This window comes from Lycium barbarum, chromosome 1 (assembly GCF_019175385.1).
Source record: "Lycium barbarum isolate Lr01 chromosome 1, ASM1917538v2, whole genome shotgun sequence".
Lineage (NCBI taxonomy): Eukaryota > Viridiplantae > Streptophyta > Magnoliopsida > Solanales > Solanaceae > Lycium > Lycium barbarum.
The window spans coordinates 140,018,006-140,035,236 of record NC_083337.1 but is presented as its reverse complement, the minus strand read 5'-3'; the positions used below and the strand labels follow the sequence as shown (position 1 = coordinate 140,035,236).

The 17,231-nt window shown below is 36.3% G+C and overlaps 3 protein-coding genes and 1 pseudogene across 3 annotated transcripts; 2 read left to right on the top strand and 2 right to left on the bottom strand.

The window, feature by feature from the left end:
- Nucleotides 1–445: 445 nt before the first annotated feature.
- Nucleotides 446–2,897, top strand: LOC132639980 (bidirectional sugar transporter N3-like). The gene is made up of 6 exons (XM_060356366.1): nucleotides 446–602; nucleotides 950–986; nucleotides 1,080–1,290; nucleotides 1,600–1,761; nucleotides 1,857–1,976; nucleotides 2,327–2,897. The coding sequence occupies exons 1-6, from the start codon at nucleotides 557–559 to the stop codon at nucleotides 2,642–2,644; spliced, it is 894 nt and encodes a 297-aa protein (XP_060212349.1). The 5' UTR covers nucleotides 446–556; the 3' UTR covers nucleotides 2,645–2,897.
- A 427-nt stretch (nucleotides 2,898–3,324) lies between these two features.
- Nucleotides 3,325–6,673, bottom strand: LOC132608735 (uncharacterized). The gene is made up of 2 exons (XM_060322498.1): nucleotides 5,774–6,673; nucleotides 3,325–4,996 (listed from the first exon to the last, which is right to left on the bottom strand). Exons 1-2 carry the CDS (start codon nucleotides 6,070–6,072, stop codon nucleotides 3,625–3,627), a joined length of 1,671 nt encoding a protein of 556 aa, XP_060178481.1. The 5' UTR covers nucleotides 6,073–6,673; the 3' UTR covers nucleotides 3,325–3,624.
- A 266-nt stretch (nucleotides 6,674–6,939) lies between these two features.
- On the bottom strand, nucleotides 6,940–8,949 carry LOC132608601 (cytochrome P450 71D7-like; annotated as a pseudogene).
- A 2,328-nt stretch (nucleotides 8,950–11,277) lies between these two features.
- LOC132615077 (uncharacterized) lies at nucleotides 11,278–16,732 on the top strand. Its single transcript, XM_060329633.1, has 6 exons — nucleotides 11,278–11,734; nucleotides 12,096–12,479; nucleotides 12,534–13,253; nucleotides 13,403–15,919; nucleotides 16,098–16,225; nucleotides 16,679–16,732. Exons 1-6 carry the CDS (start codon nucleotides 11,278–11,280, stop codon nucleotides 16,730–16,732), a joined length of 4,260 nt encoding a protein of 1,419 aa, XP_060185616.1.
- Nucleotides 16,733–17,231: the final 499 nt, after the last annotated feature.

Genomic DNA, 17,231 nt, shown 5'->3' with positions numbered 1-17,231 from the left:
GGTGATAAAACTTTTAAGTGACAAATTCTCACCTATAGTTAAGTGAGAATTTGTAAAATTTACCCATGTTTAATGGCAGGCATTTAAAGGCCCTTCCATCATTTCATGTATTGCTTTATAGCTGATTAAGAGTTCATTCTGTACACAAATAAAATAGAATCACATCCCTCCAAAATATTAAAGCATGAGAAAATAGTAAGCATTACTACGCAGTGCCCCTAAAGATTGTGTAATGACATAATGAAAGAGAGTCTTGGGACCCTTAAAATTGATATTGCCATTTCACCTTTAATACTGATCAGAGTGCTTGTCTGCACTTTTTTTTTTTTTTTTTTTAAAATAGAATATTTGTCCAAATAGAATAGAGAAAAAAGAGACATGGATATGCCTCTTGCACCTACTTTCCCACCCCTTGCCTATATATAAATGTGTCAACCAAGCCTTCCTCATTTCACTATCAAGTAGAACTACCTAATCATTTGCAACTCTTGGTCTCTTGCAATTCATTTGGCCGAGAGATTTGCAATTCTTTGGTTAACAAAAACAAAAAAGACATATGGCTGGTATTTCTGGTCACTGGGCTTTTGCTTTTGGTGTCCTAGGTAAATATAGTACTACCTCTTTTTCGTTCTTGCTCCTAATTGTTACTAGTAAAACTTATTGGATTCATTAATGAATATCAAAGAAATGCAATATGTTATCGTCATTACGTAAAACCGGCATGTACAAATTTAGTGGAACTCATTAATTAACTTTGGTCCAAATCCACTGAATATGTACATATAATAAACTTCAAATCTCAAATCTGCCTCTAATTCCAACACATTCTCAATAATTTACACGACCCATGTTTTTAATTTGCATGGTGCCATTTTCCCAGTCATATGTTCAAAGTTTTTGAGTTTAAACTCGTTGTGTATTTCCTTTTTCTTTTATTTGCAATTTGCAGGTAACATCGTCTCGTTCATTGTATTCCTTTCTCCACTGTGAGTCTCCATCTGCTTGTATTTTTTTTCAAAACATGTTTAATATTTTATTTTGCTTATAATCTCACTAACATTATATTTTCATACTTACAGGCCCACGTTTTATAGGATTTACAAGAAGAAATCAACAGAAGGATATCAGTCAATTCCATACGTGGTTGCTCTCTTTAGTTCCATGCTTTGGATTTACTATGCATTTCTCAAAACCAACACCACCCTTCTCATCACTATTAACTCATTTGGCTGCTTCATTGAAACTATTTACGTTGGTTTCTACATTTTCTACGCACCAAAGAAAGCCAGGGTAAGCTTTTCTACTTTTACTTTTAAGTTACGTTCTTTCCTTTTCTTTTCCTAAAGGGAGAAAACTATAACTTTGATCTTCTTGACATTTTTAACCAGCAGGTTAAAAAAAAATTACCCTCCTAGTCGTAACAATTTGTAGTGGTCGTTGGTGTACAACAAGTACGTAATAAGTGTATAATCAGTATATAATATGTATACAACTACATTAATTATGCACTGCATACTGGTTAAAATTTATTTTAAAATAAGGCTAGCTAGAGTTATTTTGTAATGGACTGTTGTGTAAAAATCCCTTTATTTAATGCAGGTTCAAACTATAAAGATGCTCTTGTTATCAGTGGTGGGTGGATTTGGTGCAATTATCCTCGTTACTCAATTTCTATTCAAAGGGGCAGTTCGTGGACAAGTAGTTGGATGGATTTGCCTTATATTTTCCCTGTGTGTGTTTGTAGCACCCTTAGGCATTGTGGTGAGCTTTTTACCTGCAAAAATTTCAGAACTTCATAGCAAAGTCATCTTTTGTGATTTTCTCTAATTAATTTAATTTTTTCTCATTTTATGCAGAGACAAGTAATCAAAACAAAGAGTGTGGAATACATGCCACTTCTCCTATCAGTTTTTCTCACATTAAGTGCTGTCATGTGGTTCTTCTATGGTCTTCTACTAAAAGACGTTAACATTGCTGTAAGTACTATGGGTTCGTCTGTCCATATAAAATTTTCACTTTTTTTCCAAAGAAAAAATTAAAATTTTCGAAACAATGTTTGGTTATATATTGGCTAGCTGAAAGTTTGAAAAAAAAACATTGAAGATGAGTTTTCAAGTGAATTTCTTTTTCACTAATAAAATTTCATCTGTTTTTCAAATTAAAATGTCCATACACAATATTTTCAAATACTCATTTTTAACTTTTTTTTTTTTTTCAAATATCAAAATTTTATGTCCAAATATCTACTAGTATATATGTTCAAGCTAGTCGTACCACTTCTTTAATTGCATCTATCATCTTACATACTTTCCAACTTGTCTTATAGGCTCCAAACGTATTGGGATTCATCTTTGGTATTCTCCAAATGGTGCTCTATGCAATATACAGCAAAAAAGAGAAGGCTATCATAAAGGAGCAAAAACTTCCGGAGATTCAAAAACCTGCAGTCATTGTGGTGGATGAGAACATGAATACTAGTAATAAGAAGCTTCCAGAACTCACACAAGAGCAGATTATTGACATTGTAAAGCTTGGTTTACTGGTTTGCTCAGACAAAGTAAACGTAGCATCATGCCCGAATGATAATAATACATGTGCAGCTAAAGTTGACAACATGCCCAAGCTGCGAACTGTGGAAGCCTAAGACATGAGTAGAACTTCGCGCTGAACTGTTTGTTTGTCATAACGTAATCATACTGTATTTTTCAGTATCATGTTTGGTTGTATAAGTGTAATTATATAATTTGATCTTTTTTAGTTTATATAGAAGCTAATTGTAAATAAAAAAATAAACTTTCTTCAAAATGAATGTGTACATTTATTTTAATGTGTGACAATACATGTGTACATATGGGATATAATTTGAAAAGTCATTTTATAATTGCACTATATAATTACCACCAATTCTTTATCTCCCCTCGAGAATTGAATAGTATAGTTATTCCCCTCAATTACCCTCAATTCAATAGTTTGATTGTAGCTAGTCATCAACATGTGATAATACATGTGTATATAAGGGATATAATTTGAAAAGTCATTTGATAATTGCATTATATAATTACCGCCAATTCTTTATCTCCCCTTGAGAATTGAACCGTATAGTTGTTCTCCTCAATAACCCCCAATTCAATTGTTTGATTGTAGTCATCAACTATCCACATTCTATCTTGGGATGGATGAGATATGTAAAGTTCTCATCAACCTTCCATTTGCAGAGCAATTGGAACTCCTTAAATATGAAAACAAAATCTAGCTCTAGCTACCATTTTGATACTCTCACTTCCCTACAAGAACCCATAGCAAGTAAAAACACAGTTTTTCTTAATTTGTTCTCTGTTCACAAGAAAAGAATGAAGCTTTCAAACCAAAATCCATGACACATAAAAAGGTGTGGGTAAAAAGTTTCCTAGGTACATGAACAAGATGGAAGTAATTTATTTTAAAATAATCCAACAGCAATTTCTGAAAAAGGACAGAGAAGCTATGTTGCTCGGACTAATAAAAAATGTCGATGGGTGCTTGTCGGATTCTCCAAAAGTAATGCATTTTTAGAGGATCCGACACGGGTGCTGCAACATTTTTGAAGAGTCCGAGCAACATAGCAAAGAAGAGAAGGGAAAGCAACTATAGTTGAACTCTCACTTCTTGTTCTTGGACTTCTGTAGACAAAGGTGTGTTCCCTTCAACACCACTACCCAAAGTTATTGGTGATCCTTTTTCACTATGCTCCCTCACATGTCCAGCAGCTTTAGCACCTGCACCCAACGTTATTGGTGATCCTTTTTCACTATGCTCTCTCACATGTCCAGCAGCTTTAGCTCCTGCAAAGTTACTGATATTCCCAAAAATGAGGATAATTTTCCCTAGAATTGCAGCACAAAATGCTATTCCAAATGATTTGCTGATGTTTCCAGGGAAAGCTGATGCAAGTGCAAAACCAGCACAAGTACCTAAAGCTCTCATCCATGAGAACCACACTGAGAAAGCACCTTCTTTTCCTGCTGGTGAGCAATCCAACCAAAGCACTCTTCCAAATGCATGCAAAAGCCCTGTTGCACTACTCTGAACTGCAGCAAAGATAAGTATATGAACCTTATTCCAATTATGATGGTGATAATAAAATCCGAATCCAGAAACAGCTGCTGATAACAAGAACCCAAGAAGCTGCATTTTCACAGCATCAGCCCTCATGATTAGCTGCAGTGGATGAGCCAATGGAAGAGAAATCAAAGGGAATATGAAATAGGTCAGCCAAATATACAAAATGTTCACCGGCGTTACACATAGGGCTCCGATTGAATACAAAGTTCCTCCTGTGAATATGCACATTGTTGTGAAAGACGAAAGGAACACTCCAGCAAGGCTTCCAGTTGCATGAGGGTACTTGAAAATGGACAAGACATGAGTTTTCGAAACAGAATTTGGTGGAAAATTTGCATTAGGACCAGGTCTATTTGTGCTTATAATATGAACAATTCCAATGAACCATGTTAGGCCACTAAATATCGCGACAACCCACAAGCTAGTGAAGCTGTCATCAGATTTCCCGAGCATATGGTAAGTAAAAGCAGAGATTAGAGCAGCACCTAAGCAGCCTGCAGCAGTGGAATGAAGAGAAAGCCAACTAGCCACAGCTCTTCTATCCGGGAATTGGCTTTTTCGGATATGTGAACCAACAAGTCCGCGAACCATTAAGCCAAGGTGACGGGCATGGCAGGCTCCGGCTATTGTGTTGGCTGCAACAACAGCCGCGATATAAGGTGGAAAAATCCATCTAGTCTTGAAAAATCCAGCAGGAAGGCAGAACACAGCTCCAACGGCTGTTACTGCAGCAGAAATGAACCGTTGCTTCCTGCCGTAGTCTAGGTGGATGGATAGAACTCCAAGAACTGGTGCAGCCAGAATTAGGCCTATAAGCCAAGAAACTGAAGTCCACTCCAGTGCTGAAAATTCAACAACGGAGACCTTCATTTTATGATTCGTTAACATTTCATACCTGGAATTGGACAGATTGAATTAATCATAGTTATTTCCCAATCAAATTCTTGTTATAGAAAAGGTATTGCACAAACTAAGTGCTATTTAAAATCAATAAAACATGAGAAATTTCATAGCCTGAGTATGCACCAATTGCGACCCAATTAGTTTGCAGCTAATATAATAAGATCATTCTTCACTACCTACAACAACATCATCACTGAAGGACAAATATCAAAAAATTCCCTCAATTAGGCAGATATCCCCTTTAACATAGGTAGTGTCATTGCAAGTTAACCAACTATCTAATTATATATTTCGATGAGATACTAGATTAGTATATAACTAGCTATAGAATTTCCAATCTAGCAAGAACTATAGCCTATGTGACCTTTCTTTTGCACTGAAATGATCAAAACATTATTTTAACTGAATTAGACTTGCACATGGTACAATGAAATGTTAGAATACATATTAATTAATCATGAGCAAGTAATAGAAGTGTATGTACAAAACATATGTAATACATTAATTTATTTGGGGTAAACACAGGATGTGTATCAGATTTTTTCGCGTGATATATAGCGTCACGGCGGAGTTACAATTTTGCTTACAGATTCGGCAGAATTCTATAGCTTTGATCCAAGCCTTGTATTCTTTTTTAAGAAATTTACCTAATATGCGTTAAATAATTTACCCCTGAGTTCTCTAGAATCTAGAATCTTTTAACTCAAAATTCTAATTCCGCCTTTGTTCGTATCACTTAAGATGTGTCTTAATTAATTGGTGCACTTACAGCTGTAACTCCCTCGGTCTGCACTCGAGGCCCCTGGCATTCTTGACAAGACTTTGTTGCGGCTGTGATGGCCAGGACACAGTTTGGCTGAGGATGAGAGGAAAAACAATGGGAATCAAAACTGTGTGAATAAAATAAGAGCACATTCCATACAAATACCAACCAAGAACTTCAGTTTTAGTTGGTTTCTCTTCATGATTCCCTGTATACAATCTATATGCCTCCTCTTCTTCCTTCTGGATTTTCAATGTTGGTTCTTGTTCCACCTGATCACAAGTGTTTTCTCCATTTTCTTCCATTCTCGAGCTTTCGATTAATGGACAAAATTAACACAACGTTTTTTCGCATTTGGTTCGAGAGGTATGGAAGTGAGTTTTTACAGTATTTGTAGAGACTAAAGGGTCTTTAAGGGATGATTTTTCTTTAATGTGTAGGGAACAGCTGGTTGTGGAGTTTTCAAGGATTTAGAGAACCTTGTTTGGATTCTGTAAATATGGATTGTCTCAATTTGAAAAATTAGCCTTGGTTTGATCATTAATGACATTTAAAGAAAAAGCATCTAGAGATTACAACTGTTTTTCTAGTACTATTCGTTTCTTGTTATAATTAATATTTGTATTTTGGGAGCCTGAGAGGACAAAGGCATCAAATGATTTCATAATGGAAACAAATAATTAATCGGCAGATAATTGTTTTCGTGGAAACCATGCTCGATGGAGGATATTAAATAGAAGTTTTTTTCTTTTATCTTTTTTTGAATTAAATAAAAATTTATCTGATAACAATATGTTCACCTAAGTGATCAAAGATTTTCTCCATTATCCTATGAATGCAGTCAACTTCAGTAGAAAGTGTTTTACCTCCAAAGTGAAATTTCTAAATGCTATTCTCGATTAGTCGTAACCCCAAACAAATATCAAATGCCGGCTAAAAAAATCAAAATACAGTAATTATTTACCTAAAAAAAAGTAAAGATCGATTAACTATTAAATAAAAATCAGTTTAAATTTAGCTATATGAATCCTCAATATATATTCCTTTCATTTGGATCTATTGATCAATTTTATACTGATTGTCAACCTATCACAACTTGAGAAGCAACCTCGGTAATCTTAGAGAAAAAAGAAACAAAATTAATTTGATCATACTATTACATACTACACAAAACGACGGAACAGATTCTTCGGTAATCTAACCTTTTGAACAAAAACTGTAAAACCAACTGTGGAGCTTATTCTTTGCTCATTTTGAGGGTAAACTTCAAAAGACAAAAGGAGACATAAATATAAACACCAAAGTAAAAGGAGATGAAAGAATAACAAATTTTGGAGCTTATTGTTTGCTCATTTTAATCATTTAAAGTCCAAACTTTGATCCGTATTGGCAATTAAGTAGAGATCTTTCTCTTTCGCTGCGCTTAATCCACTTTTCTCACTCATATCCAAATCTTTTGGACTAGTTCCATTTGGAAGCCCCCAATTAAAGTGGTAAAGGAGTCGGGCTAGAGGTTGTTTAACATTAGTTAAACCAAACTGCATTCATGGACAAATCCTTTTTCCTGCACCAAATGGAAGATACCCTTCTTTATTTTCAGACCAAGAGCAGGGAAGAGTGAATTCAGAAAAAAGAACGCAATTTGTAAAATTTGTATTCAATGCAATTGACTCATAGTTATTTCCCAATAATCGATTGGAGAATTTTCAAATCTCTCTGGTATAAAACTTTCAGGTTCGTCCCAAATTTCTGGATCTCTTCCCATTGCCTATGTGTTGACTAGTATTGTGGCCTTAGCAGGTATTGTGTATCCATTAACAATTGTTTCTTCTCTAAATTCTCTGTGCACTATACTTGGAGCGTGTAGCCTGAGTGTTTCTTGAATCACTAACTTTAGGTAGGGCAAATTATCAAGATCTTCTTCATCAAAATTTGTTTTCTCTTTGAAGGCTTGTCTCACTTAGCTTTGCGCCTTGGACATAATATTCGGGTGTTTCATCAATTCTGACAATGCCCAGATAATAGTTGTAGTTGTAGATGAAGTTTCCGTCCCAGCAGTAAGCATGTCCTGCATAATAGTTGTGTTGTTAGGACCATACAAGATTAAAACAGGTCAACGTTACTAGTTATAAGGTGATTATGGATAAACCAACATAAATCTTTAATTAGTCCTCATTGTGCTTGCTTTATGGAGTATAAAACAAAAGTTAAAGAGAATGGAAATGCAAGGGAAGCAAAGATTAAGAGATGGGGGGAAACTACTTACCAAGATCGCAGCTTTTATGTGGTCGTTGGTGATTGGAAATTGAAGTTTTTCATTCTCGTTAATTCTTGGGAAAACATCAACCAAATCTTCACCTCCATACGCACCATTTCCACTGCTCCCGGTTGCTCGATTCTTAATTTGCTCATTACCGATGCTCTCCAGAACTGAATCAATCTTTTGATGCATCTTTACCAATTTAGACTTTTCCCCACTCATCTTGTAAAGTAACTTCCATGAGGGGAATAAATCACCCACATCAAATCCTCCCACTAAAAACAATGCATCGTTCATCAAATTTATCAACTCGATCTCTGCATCAATTTCCCAAACACTAACCGACATGTCACAGAGCTCGTAAACCAAACAATTTTTTCCATCATGTTCACTTCACATGTACCCCCAACGGAATCAATCGATGAAAGCACACTCGAAAGCTCAGCTTTTCTAATCAAGCTAAATGACTTGACCATCTTTGCACTTAGAAGTTCCATTATGCAAATTTTCCGCATTTGTTTCCAGTAGTCACCATATTCCACGAACGCAATGCTTTTGTTACTGTACATGACAATATCTGAGGATGTAAACTGCGGCCTACTAGCAAAGGCGAGATCGTGAGTTTTTAAAACTTCTTTTGACATAGAAGATGATGATATGATCACTGTAGGAACTTCCCCAAGTTCCAAGTACATGACAGGGCCATACTTTCGAGCTAGATCTCTAAAAATGCTATGTGGATTTTCTCCACTAACCAAGTGATGCAAACTCCCAATGAGTGGGAGTCTCCACGGACCTGGAGGCAACTTTTGTTTTTGGCTTTTCCATTTTCTAACAATAATAAAAATGGAGAAGAAGAGGAGAAATGAAACTAAGTTGTAAATCTCCATTGATAGATAAGCAGCAAGCAGGAAGGAAATTAGAAAGCTATTGGTGATGGATGTCTTTAATTTCAAGTAATTCTAGCTGCCTTTTATAATGTCACAAATGACTTCTAGAAGCCTTCAATATTAGTAGTACTACAGTAATAAATAGTAGTCCCATGTAGTACTAAATTAATAAGTTGTTATTTCCTCGTATTGTGTCGGCCAATATTAGATCTTTCTTCATGCGTGCTCAAGCAGTAATTAAAAAAAGAGTACTTTAACCACGTGGGTCAACTTTGCACATCACCTCTCATACATTGCACAGTACTTTAGGAGCGGTTTTCAGCCATCTGCATTATTTTGACTGCACTTCAAGTAGTAATTAAAAAAGCTGAAAAGGGCCTAAAATATCCTTGAACTATTAAATTTAATGTAAAAATACTCTCCATCCACCTTTGGGGCCTAAAATATCCTTATTTTTAACAGACCCATTTCAAAACCCAATTAGCAATTTCATTTATTACGTGGTAGCTTCTCGTTGGTTAATAAAATAATTAACTTAAACTAATTAATCTCTCATTTAACCCGATCTAACTACTAAGCCATACCAGCCCAATTAAATCCCCTTTTATCCATCATCAATGGCCACCATGGCCATTGGTCAGTCTTCCGGAGTGGCTGACCAGCAAGATACTACAACAATTCCTCAAGAGGAAGGGATATTACAACCAAGAGAGAACAAATTACAGTATGCTGAACTTTTGAAACCTACTACTTTGAATGCTACTACACAAAATCAGAAATATACAGTTCCACCAATTGAAATGAAGAAAATCTCTTATCTTCATGGTAAGCCTTATCTCAAATGGACAGAGGAAGAGGTGTCCCGGATGAACGTGATTGAGAAGCTACAACATGCTGTTGTTGGCAAATTCTCATATGGATGGCCAGATATGGATCAACTCCGCACAATTATCCCTGCACAATGTGGAATAAAGGGTGAGTGCCAAATTGGGTTTTTCAAGAGTTGACATGTACTCATAAGATTATCACTTATAGAAGACTTTATCAATTTATCCTCTAAGCCATCATGTTATATCAGTGATAAAGAGGGATATGAATATCAAATGAGGTCACTTATATATGATTCAAAATTTAAAATAGATGAGGAGACTACTAAAGCTATGGCATGGATATCCTTCCCTAATCTACTGCCTACCTATTTTGTGAAGGAAACTTTATTATCAATTACATCTGCAGTTGGCAAACCACTTCATCTTGATATGGCTACTATCAACAAAACAAGACCTAGTTGTGCTAGGGTTAAAGTTCTAGTAGATTTATTGTCAGATCTACCCAGTTCTGTAAGGATGGATATTGAGGATGAAAGTTCAGGGGCAATAAGGACAGTAAATGTGAAGATTCATTATGACTATCTTCCTAAATACTGTAGAGAATGTAAATTACAAGGGCATAATGAATATGACTGTAGAATAATCAATCCAGAACTGGCAAAAAGAAGGGAGGAGGAGAAGAACAAAGAAGCAGTGTTATATGAAAACAGTGAAGGCAATCTAAAAAGTTATGAGGAGAAATCAGGAGCATCCCAAAAACAGCAGAGAAAAGAACAAAAGGGCAACAGAGAAGAACAACTAACGGGGAAGGTAAATCAAAAAGAAAAGGAAGCAGGTAAATACAAGAATTTTGAAAAGCCAATGCATAGGGGTTATCATAATTCTGCAAGAATATTGTCTAGTGGAAGATTAATAGGCAATCCTGGACAATGGAATCCTGTTAAGGACAATAGAAAGCACAACCATGCAGAAGGGAACGGGAGCCAAAATATGCAAGGTGGTGCAGGGAAGAAGGCAGAAACTAGTGAGGTGAAGACCAACAACCAGTTTGCTGCTCTTTCAGAACAAGACCATTTAGAAGAAATTGTGACAAAACAGGCAGCAAAACATCGTTGTTTAGAGAAAGAAATAGCAGAGAATTTACCTGAAGAGGGGAACAAGCAGCAAAGCCAACATGCTGAAGGAAACCTGAATGGACAAACACAAGAAAATGAGGACACTAATATAAGCAACAATTCACAAAATGCAGCAGATAATGAAAACATTCAGTCTCCAAAGGGAAAAAAGGAACAAGACAAAACTGTGCAAGAAAGTTCTAAAGATTGGGTGGAAGCCTCCTTTGGGAAAATCAATGTTGACAATGGAAAACATGTGACATCACAACAGGGACAGCAAGAGCAAAATAGAGGTGATAATCAGGTAGTGGATCAGGTGGTGGACGTGGATTAGACACCAAATGTTCATGAAGCAGATAAAACAAAAAGGTGGAGGGAAAGAGTAGGAGTAACAGAGAATGCAGAAGAAGAAATCATGAGCCAAGAGTCAGCAGTGCAGTTAGAAAACAACTCCTATGATACAACAAAGACACATCATGGTGGGGAGTCTTATGGGGATTCTTTGATCTCTGATGGGGCAAAAAAACAAGAGGAAAGTGGGCCTAGTGATACTGCAGATAGCTTGACGGTTGGGGATCTACTTCAGCAATCAAAACCAGATGAGATAGGGATAAAACACAATCCACCAGATGGGCAAGCAATTGACATAGAAAAGGAAGCAGAAGAGAATTTAACTGATATGATGCCACATTCAATAGGTTTTGTAATATGTTCAGAGGGAGCAAGCCAACAACAAATGATCCAGCAAGGAAAACATAGTCCACCAAATGCTAAGTTGCAAGAAGTAGTGGCCCATAGAGTTACAGAAAATGAAGTCCTGCAGGCTATAGAGGAAGAGCAGCAGCTAGAAGGGGATCAAGGAATAGGGATCAGTTCCAAAATAATAAAAAAGGTGTCCATAGAAGCATATATATATATATATATATATATATATATATATATATATATATATATCCAAAGGCCATAACAAAAAGTGGAAAAAAAATAAAGGTGCAAGATGTTATACCACCCAAGAGGGTGAATCCAAAAAGAGTGGCAACTTCCAAAAGTAAATAATGATTAAGTCTCTAATATGGAATATTAGGTCCGTTAACACTCAACAGGCTTTTCAAAGGTTGATCATGTTACAAAGGCAATATAAGTGTTCTATTGTGGCTTTAATGGAACCATTTCAAAACTGTAGACATCTGCAGAATTGTAATGGTAAGATATGGGTTTTTGTCGATAATGCAGTACAATGTGATGTGTTAATGGACACAGACCAACAAATTACTTTGAAGTTGTGTCACCAAGATACTGGCAAAGACATTATCGCAACTTTTGTCTATGCTAAGTGTGATGAAGGGGAGAGATTAGAGCTATGGGACAGTCTTTACCAACTTGCAAGTGACATGAATTTTCCCTGGATGGTTGGGGGGGATTTCAATGTAATATTGTCTGAGGAAGAAAAACTTGGTGGGCTTCCTGTCGCATTATCTGAGTGTGAGGACTTTGCTTTCTGTATCAACTCTTGTGGGTTATTGGACATGAGATTTAAAGGAAGTCCGTTTACATGGTGGAATGGGAGATCAGCAGAAGATTGCATTTTCAAAAGGTTAGACAGAATAGTGGTTAATTGTCAGTTCCAGATCATGTTCCTGCAAATAGAAGTTGAGCATCTCTAAAAAACAGGGTCAGATCATGCCCCTTTGATTCTATCATATGGAGAAGAAGCTGTTCACTCTATAAAACCTTTTAGGTTTCTGAATTTCTGGACTCAGCATGAAACTTTCAGGGAGGTGGTGGTGCAGAATTGGAGGACTCCATATGCAGATTCCCCTTTCTTAGCATTTAAACAAAAGCTCAAAAGCTTAAAAGGTGCTATTTCTAGGTGGAGTAGGGAAACTTATGGAGACATTTTCAAACAGCTAGCAATCAGAGAGGAAGTGGTGAAAATAAAGGAAGATTTATTTGAAGAGGAACCCATCATTGAAAACAGAATTGTGCTTCAAAAGGCTCAGGCTGAATTGAAAAAATACTTAAGCCTAGAAGAACAATACTGGAAACAAAAGGCAGGATTTAATTGGTCTACAGAAGGAGACAGGAATACTAGTTTTTTCCACAATTATATGAATGGAAGGAGGAAGAGATTACAGGTGAGGGGAAAACATAATGGAGAAGGAGTATGGTTAGAAGAGATGGAGAATATCAAGGCAGAAGCAGTAAATTTCTTTCAAAATCAATTTACCCAGGAGGGGGATGCATCAGATTTTGATATATTAAGACATGTTCCTTCTATGATATCTCATGAGCAGAATATGATGTTATGTGCATATCCAACAAAAGAAGAAGTCAAGCAGGCAATTTTTGCTTTAAGTGGGGACAGTGCTGGTGGACCAGATGGGTTTACAGGTATTTTTTATCAGCAATGTTGGGAGATTGTGGGGAATGATGTGCATGCTGTAGTTTATCTTTTTTCGATGGTGCCGAACTCCCTAAATCAATCACACATACTAATCTGGTACTCATACCTAAAAAACAAACTGTTCAGACTTTTTCAGATATGAGACCAATCAGCTTGTCTAACTTCATCAATAAGGTGATATCAAGAGTAGTGCATGGAAGGATAGAGAGGATTTTTCCTTCATTAATATCAGCAAATCAATCAGGTTTTGTAAAAGGGAGAAGTATTTTTGAGAACATTCTCTTAACACAAGAGATTGTCTCAGATATTAGAATTAGGGGAAAACCTGCAAATGTTGTGATAAAACTGGATATGGCCAAAGCTTATGATAGGGTTTCATGGAAATATCTTTTGCATGTGTTACGATCAATGGGTTTTGCAGAGCATTTCATAGGCCTAATTTGGAGGTTGATTTCGAATAATTGGTATTCAGTTCTTCTAAATGGACAGGCAACTGGATTTTTTCATTCTACTAGGGGAGTGAAACAGGGTGATTCCCTATCACCTACTTTATTTCTTCTAACAGCAGAGGTTTTGTCCAGGGCTCTAAATTCACTATTTGAAGAATCCAATTATATTGGGTATGGGATGCCAAAGTGGTCTTATCCTTTAAATCACTTGGCATATGCTGATGATACAATTATTTTCACTTCAGCTCATCCGGAATCACTTAAGAGTATCATGAGAGTGCTGAATCAATATGAGCAGGCATCAGGTCAATTGATTAATAAGGAGAAAAGTTCTTACTATATGTACTCGAAAGTAGGAAATACTCTTATTCAGTCATTTGCTGATAATATTGGTATTTCAAGAGGACAGTTTCCTTTTATATATCTGGGGTGCACTATCTTTCATTCAAGGAAGAAGAAGGTGTACTATGCTGAATTGATCAAAAAGATTAAAGGAAGATTGCATTCTTGGAAGGGCAAGCTCTTGTCATTTGGAGGTAAGGTTGTACTAATTAAAAGTGTTCTCCAAGCAATGCCTTTGCATCTACTTTCAGTATTAGCTCCTCCAAAGTGTGTGTTGAATGAAATACACAAGATATTTGCTAGATACTTTTGGATTAATAAGGAAGAAGGGAGGAATAGACATTGGGTAGCATGGCAGAATGTATGTTTACCTACTCAGGAAGGAGGTTTAGGCTTTAAATCTTTATTTGATATTTCAAATGCTCTTTTTGCCAAATTATGGTGGATATTCAGGACTTCTAATACATTGTGGGCAAATTACATGTGGAATAAATATTGCAAGAAACAAATGCCTATTCTAGTCCAGTGGAAGGGGGGGTCACAGGTGTGGAAGAAAATGCTAGAAGCAAGAGAAGCTATAGAACATGAAATTTGGTGGGAAATAAAAGGTGGAACTATTAATGTTTGGTATAAGAACTGGACTAAGCTGGGAGCTTTGCACCATGTGGTGCCCACTGATTTTCCTATTAATGAAGCACTAGAGGATGTTGCAGATCCGATAGAGGGAGGGAGATGGAAGGATCAAATGTTGCAGCAAAACTTTCCAACAGGTATAGTGGATCACATTAAGTCTGAAATTCACATAGAACAGCTTCAAGGTGTATGGGATAGACCCTGGTGGATGCCAACAAGTACAGGAAAGTTTACAATCAACACTGCTTGGGATATTATGAGGCATAAGAGTCACATACAGGAGGACTTCAAACAATTGTGGATTAAGGGAGTTCCTTTTAAAATTTCTTTCTTTCTGTGGAAGTTATGGAAATGGATAATCCCTACTGATGATAATTTGATGAGGATTAATATTGTCGTGGTCTCTAGATGTTACTGTTGCAGAGTTCCTCAACAAGAAACTATGCAACATTTATTTTTAACAAGCAATTTTGCAGAAGGGGTATGGAAGGTGTTTTTAGAAGCAGCAGGACTACATGTAAACAGAGTCCAACTACACCAAACAATCAGAGCTGTATGGTCAGTAGCTTGCGGTGACATGATCAAACCTATTGTTCAAGCAATACCAGCAATGATTACATGGGAACTGTGGAAAAGGAGAAATACCACAAGACATGGAGGTAAGGTGAGTTTTAGAAAGGTGGTGCATGAAGTGAACAATAATCTATACTATCTTACCAGGATGAGATACCCATCGTTACAAAATGTACCTTTTCTATGGCCTGACCTAGTTAATTGTCTGGAAAGAATACAACCTCGAATAATTACTAAAGTTGTACATTGGAAGCTTCCATATGCTAGGTGGTTTAAGTGTAATACAAATGGGGCTTCAAGAGGGAATCCGGGACCTAGTTCTTATGGTTTTTGTGTGAGAAATTGGCAAGGGGACTTGGTATATGCTCAGTGTGCTGAAATAGGGGATTCTACAATTGTAGTAGCTGAAGCTAAAGCTATACTGCAAGGCTTGACCTACTGTGTGGAACATGAACTCCATCCATTAATTATGGAAACAGATTCATTGCTTTTGAAGAAAGTGGTGGAAGAACAATGGCAGATATTATGGTGCATTATCACTGAAGTGGAGAGAATTAAGAAGATGATGGAAGGATTGAATGTGATAATACAACACGTCTATAGGGAGGGGAACAGCCTGGCAGATTTTTTAGCTAACATCGCTTTTGATTTTGCAGGTATATCAAAGTTTAATTTATTTTCAAAACTGCCTAGTGCAGGGAGGAAGATACTAAAGTTGGATAAGCAACAAGTTCCTAATCTCAGGATTAGAAATGCAAGGAATAAGCAGACCTAATGAGTACATGTGTGATTGTGTAACTTAACTATTGAAAATTCTTCAATGTGTTGTATTAGCTTCGGCTCATCCTATTGAAGAGTTAGCAATAGCTGAGAAGCAGTATCCACTGTATTTCATAGGTTTTGATTGTCTACTGGAAATTAGAAATCCTAACTGGATATCTATCCTGTTGATTAAAGAGAAAGTAAGTCTTGTTTATTTAGTTCAATTGTAAAGCCTAGAGATAATCTTAGTGTGGTTGATAACCATGTCTCTGGTGAGAGCTTGAGGGACATATTAATGGGGCCAATCACGGGCTTAAGAATGCTACTTACTCAAGACAAAATACTTAAGTTATCAAATCAATTTGAGAACTGGGTAAAGGTTAGAGATTTCAAAGCACATCAACAATGGAGGAGAGGAACAGACAAAGCTCAAAAGAATTGATTCAACACAACACATTTTCAGTTGGAAGAATACCATGTACTTTTCTTCAGCTCAGTTCATACAAAAATAAACATGAATGAAAATGGGTGAGAATCATACCTGATTGCTAAGCTAGGAGTCTGAGTTGCTGTGAGAAGAGATTTGTTCTCTGTTCTTAGTTCTTGGATCTAGCTAGATTTTTGAGCTTTTGCTTTTGTTTTGTTTGTTCCAGATGTTTCTGTCGAAACATTTTGCAAAGAGGCTCTTTTATTTAGTAATTAAATAAAGCCACTAGGCATTGCTTAGTGGTTGCTTAATAAAAATAAAAAAAGACCCTCGAACCCATTCAACTAATAAGCCCGACCCTCGAACGGTGCAAAAATTTGGGTGGTGATTCAACCGATACATGAAATATTGAAAGAAACAGTGTGTTTCTGTTTCATGGTTTGTTTCTTATGGTGTTTCATGGTCGTAATTTCTGCTGAAAATGACGTATTTAATTTCCTTTAACAAGAAATCTCCTGTAGTCAAATTCTGGTAAGTCTTCAAGTGTTTGAACGTAAAGGTTTATCAATTTAACTGATCCTTTTTATGTTGAGTTATTTATTGGTGAATCATGAATGTATGAAGCAAAACATATATAGCAATGCAAAAAAGAAAATAGAAAAGAATATTACTTTTACAGGGTGGTGTTTGACTAATTCTACTAGGGTGGTGTTTGACTAATTCTACTTTGAAAGTTTGAACTAAAATAAAATAGAAACAGTGTATTTCTGTTTCATGGT